General features: G+C 37.7%; 1 protein-coding gene across 1 annotated transcript in view; it reads right to left on the reverse strand.

Annotated features, from left to right (window-relative positions):
- ANKFN1 (ankyrin repeat and fibronectin type III domain containing 1) overlaps positions 1-17,635 on the reverse strand; it is a 137,536-nt gene that overhangs the window by 64,210 nt on the left and 55,691 nt on the right. Inside the window, exons 5-6 of the mRNA XM_057715862.1 lie at positions 6,393-6,490; positions 3,264-3,354 (exon numbers count right to left, since the gene is read on the reverse strand). Coding sequence (XP_057571845.1) covers positions 3,264-3,354; positions 6,393-6,490 — 189 coding nt within the window. The remainder of the gene's footprint in view (positions 1-3,263; positions 3,355-6,392; positions 6,491-17,635) is intronic.

The following is a 17,635-nucleotide window of genomic DNA, read 5'->3' on the forward strand; positions in this document are numbered from 1 at the left end:
CTCATGAATTCCCAAAGACCGTTATGAGTTTGTTCCCTTAGTTGGATGAATGTATCTGAAGTACTCAGATAAGATGAGCAATGTTGTTTGCTTGAGTAAGACTCCTGGGTGGCTGAATTACTGTATGGCCCTGAACATGCTAATACATTCTGATGAGCGTTAAAACTGCCATCAGTGCAGGGGGAGATGAAGTGGACCTGGCTCTTTCAGCTGAGCCCTATTACATCAGAGGCGAGCTTGAGCTGATGACTTTATGATACATTAGAAAATTGCTAATGCTAAATTGCAGCCCGAGTGAGCACTGGACATGATGCCAAGGTTTTTGGAAAGAATGAGTTTTTCTCATAGATGTTTGGAAGGTTCTGACGACTACATAAAATAGGAGACTTTGGGGATGAGGGAGAAAATTGAAAATATATTAAGAAATCAGGAACCTGACAGGAATAAACTTAGTGTGGTAGGAAAAGAGCAGATTGTGCCACATAATACTGTTCACTGTTCTGGTAATGAGACACTTCAATTGCAACACAATGCAGAGCTTACATTCACTGGCGATATCAGGGCTTTCCTGATCGTAACTCAGACAAGCCTGTCTGGGTCCTTTTCTCTTATTATGTACCATACCATATAACATAAGTCTATAAAAACACATTAAGGCCTTTTGTAAAAATATTTTAAAAAGTTTTATAGCTTACTGGAACATATTACCGAATTTCCAATTACTCTGTCATGTTAGAATACATTGTCCTCTAGTAAATATCTGAATACTGATATATGTGACATCACAATATCATACTCTGTTTATAAATAGAACCAGAGTGTTTTTATATTGTTCTTTCCAAGTGACATGGCATGTCTGCAGCGACTATAATGACATGTTTGGATTGCAGTTCTTTGCCAGATACCCCTACTAATCAAATGTGCTGTTTTAGCAAGTGTTGCCATTTGCTATGTTAATTACCAAGTAATAAGTAACTCTTCCCAGCCCTGGACAACTGTTCTTTTCATTCCGGAGAGAGCTCTTCAAATGCGCTGTGAGGGAGAGTGTTTGAATAGAATTTGAAGTTTATAGAACTGGGACATCTGGTGTTTATAAGTAAATATATCATGCAGATCAGAATTTGCATGGGGTATGCCTTTGGAGTGGGTTTCCCCCTGCTCCATCTTCAGGTCTTTTTTTGTTTTGTTTTTTTTGGCTTTTCTATCCCTCCATCTCCAAAAGTACATAGTCTTTTCTCCCCCCCGGAATGAGATTGGTTCCCTAAGTAACTTAATCTTCCAATATTCTCCGTCTGTGTTTCTGGTAAGTCTTCAGTAAGAAAGATGTCCAGGTAAGACTGGAATAATTAAATCATCAAATGCTAGGGGACTTAGGGGTCTTAGAGATCTCTGGTATTTGTGGTCCAAGGCTCCGTATGCCTCATTTAGCTATCTGAACCCACTAGAGGCAGTAGTCAGGAATGGTTGGCTGGCTTTTGGTCTGATTGTCTGTCTGATAGCAGGGCATTAGCACCACAGCAGAGTCTTGACTAGTTCAGACTTGAATCCTGGCTCAGCCATGTACCAAAGTTGTGACCCTGAGCAAGGCAACATCCTCTCTGAATCCTGATTTCCTTAGTATTAGAGGAGGACAGCATAGTGGTTAAAAGCAAGGGGTATAGGGTTTGGACCTGATTTCAGTGCTTGCTAATTTTGTGTTGTTGGGCTATATGTACCTCAATATTAATAGGTCCCTCATCAGTAAAATAATAAAAATCATCTCACTATGTTTGTTATGAAGATTGAGTTAATCTGTGTAAAGTTCTTAGATTAACATGCAGCATATAATGAGTTTAATGAATGTTAGCTCTGATGTTGACAGTGATGCAGGTGATGATGCTGCTGCTTGTCCACAAGATGGGAACAAAGACTGTCGTCAGGATTCAGTGAGACGCTAAAGTTGAAAGCCCAGGATATACCTCCTGATACATGGTTTTTCCTGGGCAAAGGGTTAGTATAATACTTGAAAAATACACAAATACATAAAAAAGAAAACTAAAGAGCCTATAATCTCATAACCCAAATATCTGCTGTTAAATTTTAATTGTTATATGCAGACACACCTACCTAATTATAGTCAAATTCACAGTTCAAATGTTATATGAAAAAAATTGTGATATTTGTTTACATAAAACTTATAAGAATTTCTTCTATACAATGAATGGTTTTTTAAAGCACCATTTTTAGTGGCTGCATTTTGTTCTAAGTGTGGATCTATATATATGATACTTTATTTAACCACGAGGTTAATATCGGACACTTGTTCTCCCCACCACCCATGATATTTCACTGTATCTGTATGTTGCTGCAGTGCACATATTTGTTCATGAATGTGTGTCAGCATAGGTTTCTTTAGGTTAGATTCTTAGATGTATAATTATGGGGTAAAAAGAAATGAATGTTCTTATAGCAGTTGATATAGTGCATTGTGTTCCACAAAAGATGGGGCAGTTTTCACTTTCACAAGAAGCATATAATACCATTTTAAATGATCACATTAGTGAAGATATTTTTAAAATTAAAATGTAATTCAGAGAAATAGGTTCATTATGCAGAAAAAATCTATCATGTGGTATGTCTGGAGATGTTTCTTCTTGTTAATTAAATTTTCTGGTTAATAGAGAATTACCAAATATACCAGGCATAAATTATTACTTTTAAAATAATTAGAAGGGGCTTTGCTGGGTTTTTCAGCCACCGTTACAAATATTATAGACTTTTATTGTGGCAGAGTGTAGCAGAGTGCCTGTTTAATAAGAAAGCTTTTCTTCTGACAGATGTAAGTAAGATTTGCTAGATTTTGGTGAGGAAGGGGAGGTGAGAGCTAAAATGGACTGCATGTACTCTGGGCCAGCCAGTTCTACTGCGCCATTTCAGTATATCCGCACAAAAGCCCTGTGAAGGGTATGATTGGACCCATTCTACAGATGTTGAATTGAGACTCAGAGAGTTTAAGTAAATTTTGAAGGCCACACAGCTAATAAAAGGTATAATGGGTATCAAATTCAGTCTTGCTGGTTCCAAATTCCCTCTTCTTTCATTCCACTGAGTTGCTTCCCAGGGAACATTTCTGCAGAGGAATCATTCATTATGTGGCCAGGTGCTACTCTGAGGAGGTCTTATTAGTCCCAAGCCGTGGGGAGAGGGAATGGCAATGGCATCCTGAGGATGGAATTGGAGTTGGTGCCTGGCCAGGCTTGAGAGAGTTCACAGTCACCACCTACTAGAAGGAAAGGCACATGCTGGTGTCGTGGTCTGAGCAGGTCCCCATCCTTTCATGTTATAAGCCGAGACTTGAACAAAATACTGTTGGCCCTGCAATGTATCGAAATAGAGAGAACGATGCATTGGGAATTTTATTTAGTCAGTTTTACCCTAGAAGCTTTATCCTGTGTCTGATGAACTCGTTCATCCCACTACCCATACTTTAACTTTCTAGCATTTCTTGACTATTATGTTTTTACATGATAATAAACATATTTGGGATGCCCTCTTAATTTCTTTGTACTTTCTTTTTTTTAAAATTGGAATATCATAGTTGCTTTTCCTGACCTCCCCCAAACAATTATACACCAATTTTTAAGTCATAGTTCTGTAATGTTTCTCAAAACCTACAATTTCTTACCCTTACCTCCTTTTCCTTATTTTCTCCTCCCCTGTGGCAACTAGCATCACCTTTTTCTAGCCAATCAACTTGCTTTATAAAATCGACAAGTTGTAATGAACATCTTTTCAGATTATTGATTAAAGATCTGTTTCATTCGTTTAGTGGTTGTATAGTACTTCACTTTGGGTAAACATAGTCATTTATTTAACCAATCCCTCATTGGTGGACATTTAAATTATTTCCACATTTTATGCTACAATAAATAAGGCAATAATAAATATCCTTTACTCAGTTATTCAAACATTTTAAAAATTAATTCTTGGGTGCTACTTCAATTTTAAGACCATTATTAAAACAATGGTTTAGATACTTTAATGTTTTGTGACATTAAGAATTAAGGAGTTGTGGCTGTATGGAGGTTCTTCAAAAACATAAGAATAGAACTGCCATATGATCCAGCAATTCCACTTATGGGTATTTATCCAAAGAAAGCAAAACACTAATTTGAAAAGATATATGCACGCCAATGTTCATAGCATTATTTACAATAACCAAGGTATGGAAGCAACCTAAGTGTCCGTTAACAGATGAATGGATAAGGAAGGTGTGATACACACACACACACACACACACGCGAACACACACACACAAAACACACAATGGATTATTACTCAGCCATAAAAAAAGGATGAAACTTTGCCACTTGCAACAACATGGATGGGCCCAGAGGGCTATTATGCTTAGTGAAATAAATCAGACAAAGGCAGATACTGTATGATATCACTTATATGTGGAGTTTAAAAAATAAACTAGTGAATGTAACAAAAAAGAAATAGACTTACAAATATAGAGAACAAACTGGTGGTTACCAGTGGGGAGAGGAAAATGGGAAGGGGTGCAAGATAGGAGAAGAGAATTATGAGGTACAAACCACTAGGTAAAAAATAAATTAAGATATAAGGATAAAATGTACAGCACAAGGAATATAGCCAATATTTTATAACTTTAAATGGAGTATAATCTATAAAAATTTCGGATCACTGCATTCTACACCTGAAACTAATATAACATTATAAATAAACTATACTTCAATTAAAAGAAAGAAGGAGTTGTTTTTTGTTTGCTTATAATGTTTTAAAATGTTTTGTATGGTTTTATATTTTTGCTTTGAGGAATTTTTTTTTTTCCCAGTGAACTCAAAGGGGTATTTTAGAAGTCAGCCCTTGTTAAAGTATTGCTTGCAAAATTTGTAAAGTGGTGTTTGAAGTTAAAAAAAACAGCAATCTTTGTAGAGCCCTTGCTAGGGATTTAATAATATTGGCCTTACCATATTATAAACTTAATTTTTATAACATTAAAAATGGGTTTCTATGTACCTCAAGGTTATGGAGATTCTGTAGAAGTGTAAATCTACTTCTAGGCTTTTATGTGATTAGGATGGTGTCTGCGTTGCTCTCATTGGACGACCAAGTGGAAAAACTTAATCCCCATAAAAATTAGTTCAAATATTAGAGAAACTCTCTATGGAGAGTTTTCCATTTTTATCACCATATCACTTTTTCTTTTAAGCAACAGAAATTCCCTCAGGTTCTCTCTGGCCCTCTTCCATCATGTGAGCTGTAGGGTTGGGAATCAGATGCCGATAACATCTCTGGGGGCCACCCACTCAGGGGTTTGTTTGTTCTGCTAATCCACAGTTTTGGCCCCTGGTGTAGATGTGTAAGTAAGACTAAAAGTTAAGATTCTGTGATGGTGACCCAACCACCAAGAATTCTATTAGAATAAGCTGGTTCAAACTTGAAGAGGTGCAACCTAACACAGTTTTTAAATTCTGGGCTTCAGGATTATGCTTTACAGATAGCTGTTTTAATTGACTAACCTTTTAGAAAAACAACAAGAAAATTCTCCCTCTCCCTCTCACATATGAAGGTCCTAAGATATTAATTATTTGAATAGGATAAAAAAATACAGGTTTAATTTAATTTTACTTAAAAGCTTTTTCAATTAAAAAAAAGATTTGACGATCTGGTTTTGTTGCGTTTAATTGTTTGAGGAAATATAGTGTTTGTTCCAGTCTGGACTGATTTGTTAGGTGTTTTTATTTTCTGCATTTCGTATGCTCATATAGTTTATAGTCCTATAAGTAATTAACCTTTAAGTTTAGATTGGTTAAACAAATAACCACAGTTTGTTCCAGTTTTTCATTCAGTTTAAATTGGTTCAGGTTACTGAGAAATGTAGTGCCACCATATATAGTTTCTTTTTTGTGAAAGCACATTTAGACAGATTTTTTTTTTTTAATCAAGGGGAAAGGATTTCTCTCAGGAAATTGTGTGACTCCAATTGATGACTGATCTCAACCAAGGCTGTGGGGGTGAGGGTTAGATGAGGCTGTTATTTTTACCATCAGACAGGGAGTCAAAATTGGATCTCTTAGAGCCTTTGATCCCTCCCTGAAGATTAGACTATGATCCAGAAAGCAGCAGCTTTCAAGGCTTGCGTGAGGCCAGTCTTTTTCTGATCTCTGCAGAACATGGCAGCTTACAAAGTGGTTCATGCTGTCTGCTCACTCCTTTGTGGGGTTCAGATTATGGATACCAGACATATCACGCTTAACGAGTGGCAGTTGTTGCCAGAGGACTGGGTGTTGGCTGTTGCTTCCAAAGTAGGCATTTGCTATGAACATCTCAGCACAAACATGAGGGGTAGCGGAATGGGAAGTCTAACAGGAAGATTTGGCATTTACCGTTGTAAGTCCTGTGATTGTGCATCTCAGGGTCTGCAGGTTTTCCATGATGATTTCTCCAGCCAAAGGACAAAAGTCCTTAGACATGCTCCATTCCACTGGATGGAAAGGGGAAGGGGGAAGAAGGGGAGGGAGGGAGGGAAAGAGAAAGAAAGAGAGAGAATAGTCATCTATCAAGAAGCATCATAGAAACTCTAGAGTATAATCTCTCTCAAAAACAGAAAGTTTTCCCTCTTTTCCTTGTATTGGCACTTGTAACAATTCTCCTTGGGATAAGTCAGTTTCCAAGTTCACCATTATTTTTTAAAGCAAACGTGGGGAAAAAAGCAATAATTCAACAGTGATTAATATACCTTAAATATACATATGTGTATGTATGTATATACGTATATACACACACACGTGCTCAGGCACATTATATATAAAAGTTCATTGTATATGGAAGATAAGTTATTTATTGCATTGAGAAGTGAAGGGTTCATTAGGATATGACCTTCTATTTGTTCCCCAGATCTAGTTTCCGTTTCACCATTTTACTGAGAGTGCTACTTCAAGATGCCAGGGGCATTCTCATCCCAAATAAAGAAGCCTCCTTTCATTTCCTTCCACATAATTTGACTCCTCCTTCTGGAATCACTGTCTTCCTTTAGTGTCTCATATCCTGCTCCCCTGGCTTTCCTCCTCCTCCCTGATACTGTCTTCCAGGCTTTTTTCATTGGCCTCTTTTCAGCTGGAGAATTTGGGATTTGTGGCTCACTTCACCTCTTCAGTGCTCCCCACACACCTGACATCCACAAAGTGAGTGTTCATTCACAGTTAAATCTCACACTCAGATTGTAACACCCCATTTTACTGTGAGACATGCTCTTTCATAACATTTTCCATTGGTTGGAAAAACCATGGTCGGGAGAGAGAAATTGTACATCATCTATAAAAAGTGTCTTAAGTGACCGTTTGTACACGTCAGGATTTGAGGCAATCCTGAATGAAGCAGGAGATTAAGTTACATGGGAGACAAAGCCTGAATGTTTCTAAACCTCATGATAACAAGCTATAGGCCTTAAGATTTAAATTATATTCTCTATGACACTTAAATACTTCAAAATTAAGCCAAACCATCTCAGAATCCTGCTGCTCCCCTAGAGTCACACAGTCTCTTGCTTCAGAGTTGCTGCCCCGGCATCCTCTATTTCTCTTCATTATGTTCCTGCGAATCTGTCTTGCTCTCCTCACTCTCTTGAAATTGCTCTCCTAAAATTTCTAGTGCTTTGATGATCCACAAAATCTTCTTGGGAAATCCTGCCACTTTGGCCTCCCCTATTTTTTCGCAACTTTCTTTCCCCTTGGTTTTGGTTGCACCCTCTCTTCTGCTTCTCCTGCTTCCCAGTTTCCTCTTCTCAGCCTCTCCCTGGTTCCTCCTTTTCTTTGTCATTTGATGTGATGTTCCTTGAGGGTTTGACTCCTTTTTCATTCCACATGCTTGTCCCAGGTAGTGACCTTATCCACTTTTATGGCTCCAACAATGACTCTAGAAACTATAATTTTAGGTCTAGTTTCTCTCCGGGGCTCTCACTTCTTCCTGTAAATTTCCACCTGGGTGTCCCCGCTCCACTTGAGTGGAAGTACTCAACTCAGTGCTTTTCCTTACCGAAATGTGTTTCTCCTCTGTTTTCTCAATTTTAGCTCATGGTATTGCCACACATCCACTCAGCCAACCCCAAAACTCAGTGCTTCCTTGCCTCCTCTTTTTTCCCAATTCCTTACAACCAGTTGATTACTAAACCCAGTAAGTTCTATTTTTAAATGTCTCCTATAAATTTCCCTCTCCCCCTCACACTGAAGCTGTTCTAGAGTCGACCCTTAAAATAATGAGCATCAACTCTGCAATTGATTTTTTGTAGGCCTAATTGATAAACTCTTCTAATTGATTTTTCTTTTCATCTCCTTATCCTTATATCACAATCTTCCTACTATAGCCTGAATTATAGTTTTAAAGTGCAGATCTTTTTGAGCATGGACCTTAAAAACTTTCTAGATATGGACGTGGAATGTAAAAGCAGTCAGAGCAGAAGCAGTATGAATAAGCAAAGGTACAAGAAGTTGCAGGAGTGTGTGTCTAAAGAGTGTAGAGCAGCCCTGAGTGGTCAGGGAGTTCTAGTGAACGAGGGAGGAAAAAAAAAAATGCAGATCTAATTGTTTAGTTTCTCCTCTTAAAATCTTTTCATAGTGTCCAGGTGATTTCAAAGTAAAATGAAATCTTATATTTCAAAGTAAAATGATTATGAAGGCATTCAAGGACCTTCATAATCTAGTCCCAGCCTTACTCTGCTATCCTTATGTCCTGCCATTTCCCAAAACAAAGTCCTTGTTTTATGAATCTCTATTACCTGATTATTATTTTGTGTATTTTTGTGCCTCTGTCTTGTGTTCATCTTCCAACCTTTGCTTGTCAAAACCCTACTAATCCTCTAAATTGCTCAGGAATAATTAATTAAATACATCTTTTTCTGTGTCCCCCAAGTCCTTTATTTATATAAAAACAAGATTTATTACACATATATTAGGCTTCTTTTTCTTGTTAGATTGTGAGAAATTTGAGAATAAGAAAAGTGTTAGTCATTTTTTCCCTCTCTAGATCCACATGTGGATCTGCGTGCTCAGTGCGTAGAAGATGCTTACTAAATATTTTACAAATCAAATACATATATGTTTGTTTTATTGTATGTATATACATATGTACACACACACATCCAGAATAGACTTGTTTTCCAGCATGGAGATATTTTTCTTCCACGTGAAACTTTTCCTTTTCTAGATGCTTGCCCTTTGAAACTCTCAGGCATATTGTAAAATCTAATTAGAATCAAATGATTAAGGTTATATGTTTACTCTCAAATCAAGCCTATACCTTACTATAAATACATATTCTAAAACATATGTGTGTGTGTATTATAAATAAATATTCTAAAACATAAATATGTATTATTTTATATATATGTGTATATATGTATAATTTTTTCCTAAATGTTTTATTTATGAGCTTCTAGCTCTTAAAAAAGCCAAGTTTCTTGAAGTCAAATTAGAGAGGGTTTGTAATCAGAGAATAATGTTGCATATTATTTTAAGCTAAAAAAAGCAATCATTGAGGGAATTATCACAAACAAAATGAAAATTAGTAGCACATGTGCAAGGACATCTAGAAAGAACAAAGAATATGGGAAAATTCTAGAAACAAAAATATCTTTACTTGCCATTGAGACATGCATGTTTGACTTGATGTGGTGAAGCCCCAAGCCCAAGGCTGAGGATCAAGAACTTCTGATTTCAGGCTAAGGATTCAGGGTAACATCCCAAAAAGAAGAGCTAGGGATTAGTGGGAACAAGATCAGATTATTTGAGAAATGATTAATGAAAAATTGCTTAATGAAAGATTGCTCAAAGATGCAATCTTTAAAATTTCTGAAGAAACAACATTTATTTTTGATTAAAAGCTGTCATGTTCTATTGAAATATATTCTACAAAGCATGTTTCAGGTGGAAGAGAGGGCCTGGCTTCTTGAAAAACAAGTCAAAAAACAAATAGAAGCAGGTTTGTAGGGAGGTGTGGTCCTCTTTAGGAGTTAATAGAAAGTCTTAAGCATTTAAGTCTAATTAGATCTTATAATATGTTTAGGTTTCAAAGTGGAAGGGTCTAGAGAAAGAAAAGTTTCACATGGAAGGAAAAAAATTCTCCGTGTTGGAATGGCCAGCCTATTCTGGGGCAATCTATAGTTTTTTCCCTCTATGTACTTCCTTGGGTTGGTAGACTCTTTTGACATAAAGAAAGGAGCTTCTGCTCACTTCTTGAAATAGAGTGATCAGGAATCACTTTGAGAGCCAACTGAGAATTCTAAGAAGGCAACTTAGCATGGTCTCACTGGAAAGTTATATGTAGGTAGCTTAAAGACTTAATATTAAAGCCATGAGAAAAATCACTTAAAAGTCTGCTCTAAATCCCTGAAGAATTGGAGCCATGTATATAAAGTTTAAAACTGTATAAGACATAGTTTTAAGATAAAGATCAGGGCAACTGTTTCTACTTAGGTCTGGGAAATAGAAGCAGGGTTCAGTCATGCAATGGCTCATAGCAGTTGAACATTAGTAAGAAAGGTACCAGACAAACCTAGATGTTAGTATTTCTTAAAATTTGGCTGTGGCTCAAACTGTGATTCACTATATTTGTATCAAACAGCTATGAATATTTTAAATGTGATGTTTTATTTTAACAAATATTTCATTTTTATCTAAGCTTTAGAAATGTAGAGCAGTTGGGCAAGAGAGTTCTACCTGAACCATCACCATTTTCCTGATGGCAGCTACATAAGCCACAGACCGAAAGCCTAAGAAGATAAAGAGCTCCTGAAGGTTTGACCTTGTCATTTGAAGTCTATAATGTGAGGAGAAATGTCCTAGAATCAGTGAGAAGAGTAGAAAATTCATGACTGGAATTGTTAGGGTGTACAGAGAATTTCGTCAGAGTGCCGGTAAATTTCAAACCTCATGGTGTGGACTGTGTGATTAACAAACCTGGAAGAGTTATAACAGTATTATAACTGAAGAGTAATGATACTCTTCAGGCCAGCTTTTTGAAAGGTGAAGACTGCAAAAGTAAAGGCATACAGAGATAACATTGCAGCAACGTCTAATTTCTATTCAGTTGGTTAAAAAAGAATCTAAAACCTGCTATTGTCCAGGTTCTCCCTCGAATCTCAAATGCCTCAAAGTCTAGAGTTGTTTTATCCTTTTCACACACCAGGAAGACAGGTTATAAAAGTTTATCCTCTTGCCTCTTGCCCAGACCCTACCCAAGCTTTCCACTTGAGCCTCACTGGTCACTCGACCTCAGACCCATGGCTTATGCTGTTTTATCATTTGGTATGCTCTCCTTCCCCCTTCATTCAGAGGACCCTTCCTTTCCATAGCTTTCCTTGGCTTTCTGAGGGAGACTCCTTTGCCAATTTTCCCATAGCAATTTTAATATGTCTCTTATGCTGCACTTGCTTTATTGTTTTGTATTTAAGAGATCTCTCTCCTCTTTTGTCTATAAGCTCTTTGAGAGCATGAACCAGGTTGCATTAATACCAGTTTCCAAAGCATCTATCACAGCACCTGGCGCAGTATAGGTGGCTCAGTATATGTTGGGTGAATTGAATACTTGATTCCTGACTTTGGAATGCTTGAAGACTAAGGTAGACAGAAATCTGACTCTGGTACTTATAGAATAAAGAAACAGTGTTAGAATAGAAAAAATACAGTCAAAAGAGAACGGAAGTTGTTTGAGCTGCCCAGTAAGTATTTGAGATGGAGATTAATTCCTCGCTTCTAGATTCCCAGCATCCTAGACTCTTCACTTGTCCATACTGCCTCCGAGGACCCCCAAAATAAGAATTTATTTCCTATTCTTTATCAGTACTTCTGTGGAACCAAAACAGCATTTTTACTGGCCACACTCACCCTGGCGCCTTAGCTAATGATTGGAATTTGGCTAGGACCGCCCAGCTCAGCAGCAGAGCATTATGAAATCTTCTCCTGATCCATCTAATTGTGCAGTTTCTAACCTTTCAGGCCAACCATAGCACAAGAGGAAGAAAGAGGGAGGGAGGGATGTGCCGAGAAACCCAGAGAAAGATCAAGCACAGTCATTTCTAGAGATGAGATGATGTGTCTTGCTGCAGCATGAACCCGTTCAAGGCTTGTGGGTTTTAAATTGGGAACTGACGTGAAAACTCTGGATCTGGGAATTCTTTTTAGCTCTGGCAAAATACGAGGTTGGAGCCGCTTGCATTTTATATTTTAAATTCCCTTGGTAGTTCTAGGAGCAGGGGCATGCATTACTTTCAAACAAGAATCTTTATTGTTTGCATAGCACACAGTCTTCCAGTTAATTAGAAAAACATTTTTTTCCCAAATTAAATTTCGCTAGAAAAACAATGATTTAAATTACGGGCAATAGGCTCCCCCCCATCCTTTGGACACTAGTAAATCCTTCCTGCATCTACTACTTCTAGAAGATTAAGAGCACAGTTGGAATTGGAAGGCTATATTCATTTATTTATTGTCAGATTCCACCATCTATAAAAGTAATATGCCCCTACCTGTGTACAGTGTGTACCATCTTAGTTGTGCCTGCCATATGACAGCGCTATCTACAGATACAGACATGATGCTGAGATTCTAAATGTTCAAGTTTAAAAAGTAGATAATACCCCAAGTAACAACAAAAAAGTCAGATCCACAATCTCATCTATTTGCTCCTTCATTTATCTCCTAATGGCTCTCTTGTTATGGCTATCTGAATTTATTCTTTCTCTTGATCCTCTTTGCTTTCTAAATAAAAGATACTGTAATTTTTGTGATTCTTACTACTAAGAGTTCTTTCTCTTTTTCCAAGCCTGGCAGGAAATGTTTGTTGAAAGAATACCAGTCTTCCAGAAGCCCAGCTGCTGCCAGCCTAATGTCTTCAATGAGATTCATGGCGCTTCACCTCTTGTACTTTTTTGGTCTCTTAACCGGGGTGCCTTTAAACAAAAATTCCTACAGTAATTTCTGCTGTTTGGGGATGAAAAAGTCTGAATGATCTGCACTAGTGGAGTTACTGGAGGTAACCCCCAAGCCCCAGACCATATAAAAATCACTTTTTTTCTTTGTGTTTATAGGATCTCTTTCCTTAGTAGATTCACCTACTGGTTTTCCTAGAACATTAGATTAAGAGTTGGGAAGGTCTCAAGTTTATCACAAAGTACAAAGTGTAGAATCCCCTCATATCACATCTAAGATTAGGTGATATGATGGGGCAGCTTTTAGAGGCAGCACAACGTGGGAGAAGGAGAAAGTCAGAGCTTGGCTCCATCCACATTTAGATGGGATAAATCCAGCGGGTGCTGGAGTTGACCCATATGGCTCGCAAGAGCTGATTGTTAAAATTTCAGGAATTTTGCCAGCTGGTAGTTAAACACAGCGATCATTAAAAATTAAATTGTATAAACTTAAAGTTAAATAAGTTATGCTAAAGACAGTAAATACTCAAAACTCATGACTCGCTAATTTATTGCATTTTACTATTAATTATGCTCTTGAGATTATTGATACTTATTTTACCTGTATGGTGGAAATAGCATATAATGATGTACTACTGCACTTATCTTCCCAGTCTGTTTAGTGACATCACATTGGTAGCTTGAAATTGGCTGTAGTGGGAACATTTGCAGTATAGAAATCAGCAAACACTATTAAACCAAAGCTGGATTTTTTATTTTGTGGACTGTCTAAACCAGGTATCAGCAAACTATAATTCCAAAACCCAAATCTGACCTGAGGTCTGGCTTTTACATTTCCGCGCGTGTGCACACACACGAAAAATATGTGACAGAGACCATATGTGGTCCACAAAGCCTAATGTGTTTACTCTCTGGCCCTTTATAGGAGAAATCTGCTGACCACTGGTCTAGACTTAAGAAAGTGATGGAGCAAATGTTAATAATTCAGATTAAAGTTACAAGCTTCTGTGAGTAGCACAAAACGGTTGAGGAAATATTCTTCCAGTATTCTAAAACTGTCACTTGATTCAACAAAAAATGTCATTGATGAAAGAGTGAAGTTATAATTTGTCTGTATTGTTTCATTTTTGTCTTAATTCCTTAAAATAAATGAAAATATCAACCAACATTTACATGGTAACTATACTCACTCATCTGTTAATTGCATGAAAATAAACAAGCATTTTGGGAGAATTGATAGGCTATGAGGAATTTATAAAAAAAAGTTTATGGCATATTTTACTATTATTATTTGTAAATTATGTGCTATATATTCTTTCTATCAGTAAAATTTATAGAACACTTGTGTGTATGTGTGTGTGTGTATGTGTGTATACTTTTTTCCCCCAGAAATCCAATTGTTAAACATTTACCATCACACCGCTGGATAAATGCTAGGTGGTTGCTCAGATGGATAGACTCTTAGGGTGGATGTATCCTGACTGGAAGGGTATAGTGTCCAAGGGGATTTCTCAGACGTAACTTAGGTAATATTCTGTTAGCAGGAGATGAAAATGAGGTACATGTGCCCCTTTAGGAGGCAGAAGTGGCACAGTGAGGGAATCTTAGTTCATTTACTAAGCAGTCACCATCTGGGAGATCTGTTCAGTGGCCAAGACCTGGGCACTGGGCAGTACAGGTGCTCACACCCCGTGCATCAGTTTTTCCTGCCCAAGCCAGGACTGGCCAAGAAATCAGCACAGCATACAGCCTGTAGGGCAGGAATCTGTGGACTTGACTGCGACAAGGATGGCAGAATCAGGGGCTGGCCAACAGAAACCTAAATGTAGACTGTATGTATGACAAAACATCTCAGTCCACTGCTTCTGATGACCTGAAAGAGCTCCATGCCTAAACAGGATTATCTGGGCTTCCTTATTATTGTATTCTTTATTATATTTTATTACTATAGATTATTATATTTTATTTCATGATTATCTGGGTTTTATGAATGGGCACTTTGAAGACACTGTGGACTGAAAATGGGAACATCGGTAACTAATTCAGACAAGCCTCTCACTTTTCCTTTTTCGTTGGAACACTGCCATATCCTTGAGTTATAAGATGTCCAGGTAGATTTTCAGTTGTTGTAGACTACTTTTCGAGAAAATGTCCAGATAATTTTTGCTCATTAAGTTAAGTATAAGCTTTTTAAAGGCTGCAGTGGATAAAGCTGAACAATAGCAGGGACTCGAAACCAAGTGACAATTAGAGATCTGAAGGCTGGGACTGCCGCCCCTCACTCCTCTGAGAACAGACAGCATCTAACGCCTGTTCCATGGGGTAAGAGCTGCTCGGTGAAGCTTCCTGGGATGCTGAGATTTTGTTTTTCTTTTGTTTCTGCAGGGAGAGAACTCTGACAAGCTGTTTTACTTTCTAAAGGATACAAAGTAGGGAAGCGCAGGATCACCTGTCTGATTTACACACACAAGGTCCAAAATAATGTGATCAATTCACAGCTTTCTGAATCCCGTTGGAATCCTCATGGAATTAAAATAAACAGCCACAGGCTCAAAAGCAAAAATATTGCCAGATGACAACTTTCATTCGGAGAAGGTACTCTATTTGGCTTTGGGGATGGAGGGCATTTTCCTACCCATTTAAAAAAAATATTGAGGTAGCATTGGTTTACAACATTATATAGGTTTCATGTGTATAACATATTTCTACCTGTGTACACACTACAGTGTGTTCACCACCAAAAATTTAGTTTCCATCTGTCACCATACAATTGACCCCCTTTATCTGTTTTGCCCTCCCCCCACTTCCTTTTGGGTAACCACTATTCTCTTCTCCATGTCTATGCATTTGTTTTTATTTGGTTTCTTTTGTTAGTTTATTTTGTTTAAACTTTTTTTGTATTCCACATATGAGTGAAAGCATACAATATTTGTCTTTCTCCATCTGACTTATTTCACTTAGCATAATACCCTCAAGGGCCAACCCATGTTGTCACAAATGGCACCATTTCATCTTTTCTTATGGTTGAATAGTATTCTAGTGTGTGTGTGTGTGTGTGTGTGTGTGTGTGTGTGTGTGTGTGGTACCACATCTTCATTCATCTATTGGTGGGCGCTTACACTTGTTTCCATATCTTAGCTGTTGTAAATCTACTACATGCCTCATTTTTCACATCCCATGTTCCTCCTTATAAGATAATTAAACTCCTTATGGAAAGGACTCATGCCGTATTGATTTTTGGACACCCACCCCAGTCTCTTATAGAAGTATGGAGTCTAGGCTCAAATAGAGTGGGATTGGCTTGAGTCAAATTGAGTGGGTTTATATGTGGACATTGATGATTGAGGGACAGTCCTCAGAATTCCATTTTGCTCCTACAATCTATAAAATAAGGACTTCTTTGCTGGGCGTTTAACCTAATTTCTGAGCCTTGTTTTGCACTACTCCCTGCATTTGCCCTGTGCTCCAGGAAAGGAAACCTAACACTTAAAATTGACCAGGTTCTTTCACAGATAATTTTGTAATTTTTTTTCTCACAATATTCCTACAAGATAGGCTGTCATTCATTCAGTAATTGTACCAATATAACAAGTGGCATAACTGGAAGTTAAAGCCAGGTCTGTGTGAACCCAAAACTCACCTATAACTTCTTATTGAGCCTGAGATAAAATCCTCAATCTATATCCTGGCCTGCAAGGGCCTGGGTAACATGGGCCTTCTCCATCTTGTAGCTTCAGTCTCATTGCACCGATGAATTCTCTTTCTCTCTCTGATTTTTAGATCCTCAAACATGTCAGGCTTCTTCTTCTGCACACATACCGTTCATTTTGCTGGAAATGTTTTCTCCTTTCTGACTTTCATAAATATCCCTTCTTTCCCCCTCAGGAATCAGTGTAAATGTCACTTCTGCGCATAAGCCTTCTCTGATCCGAAGATAAAATTAACGTCCCTGTAATATATCTCAGAGATATAATACTGTCCCTTTGTAGCACAGTAATTACCTATTAGTGCAGTTATCTCTTTAATCTTACAAACTCTGTGAGGACAATTGCTATGAATATATATTCCCTAATAGCTAGCATAGGCCATAGCATATAATAGGCTAATAAATATTTATTGAATTGATATTAGATTATCATTCAGCTAGGTTGTGGGGATATGGAGAGGCAAGTGATATGGTCCCTGGCCTTAAGAAGCTTACACTTTAATATTATGGACCATTTTTACAGATGAGGACAGGAGGTTCAGAGAGGTTAAGTCTATCTCAGACCAAAGTTCTTTCCCCATCACCACACAAACTTTTAGGAAACAGTTTGTCTTTCCAGCCTGATGCCTCTCCCATCTCCTCTTGTCAGAATCTACTTGAGTGAAAGGCTTGTGCTCCTTCAACCCTGGTCATTCTCCCTGATTCCCTGGAGTAATTTTATCTGTCATTTTCTCCTGATGTTAATACTCTCTATTCTGTATTGTAATGATTCATACAATGTATTTTCAACTCTACCTGGACAATATATTTCAAGTCTGTCTCCTTTTAATTTTTTTAAACTCCATTATAGTCACTGTTATCCAAGCTGCCATCATTTCATACTGGAATTCCCAGGACAGTCTCAGAGGTGAACCAGAAGTTCTCTCCGTCTCTGTTCATACGCACTCCCCTTGCCTACAATCTACTGAAGCCAGACAGGCTCTTCAGAACATAAATAATAT

The sequence above is a fragment of the Hippopotamus amphibius genome, chromosome 17, assembly GCF_030028045.1.
Source record: "Hippopotamus amphibius kiboko isolate mHipAmp2 chromosome 17, mHipAmp2.hap2, whole genome shotgun sequence".
NCBI classification, from domain to species: domain Eukaryota; kingdom Metazoa; phylum Chordata; class Mammalia; order Artiodactyla; family Hippopotamidae; genus Hippopotamus; species Hippopotamus amphibius.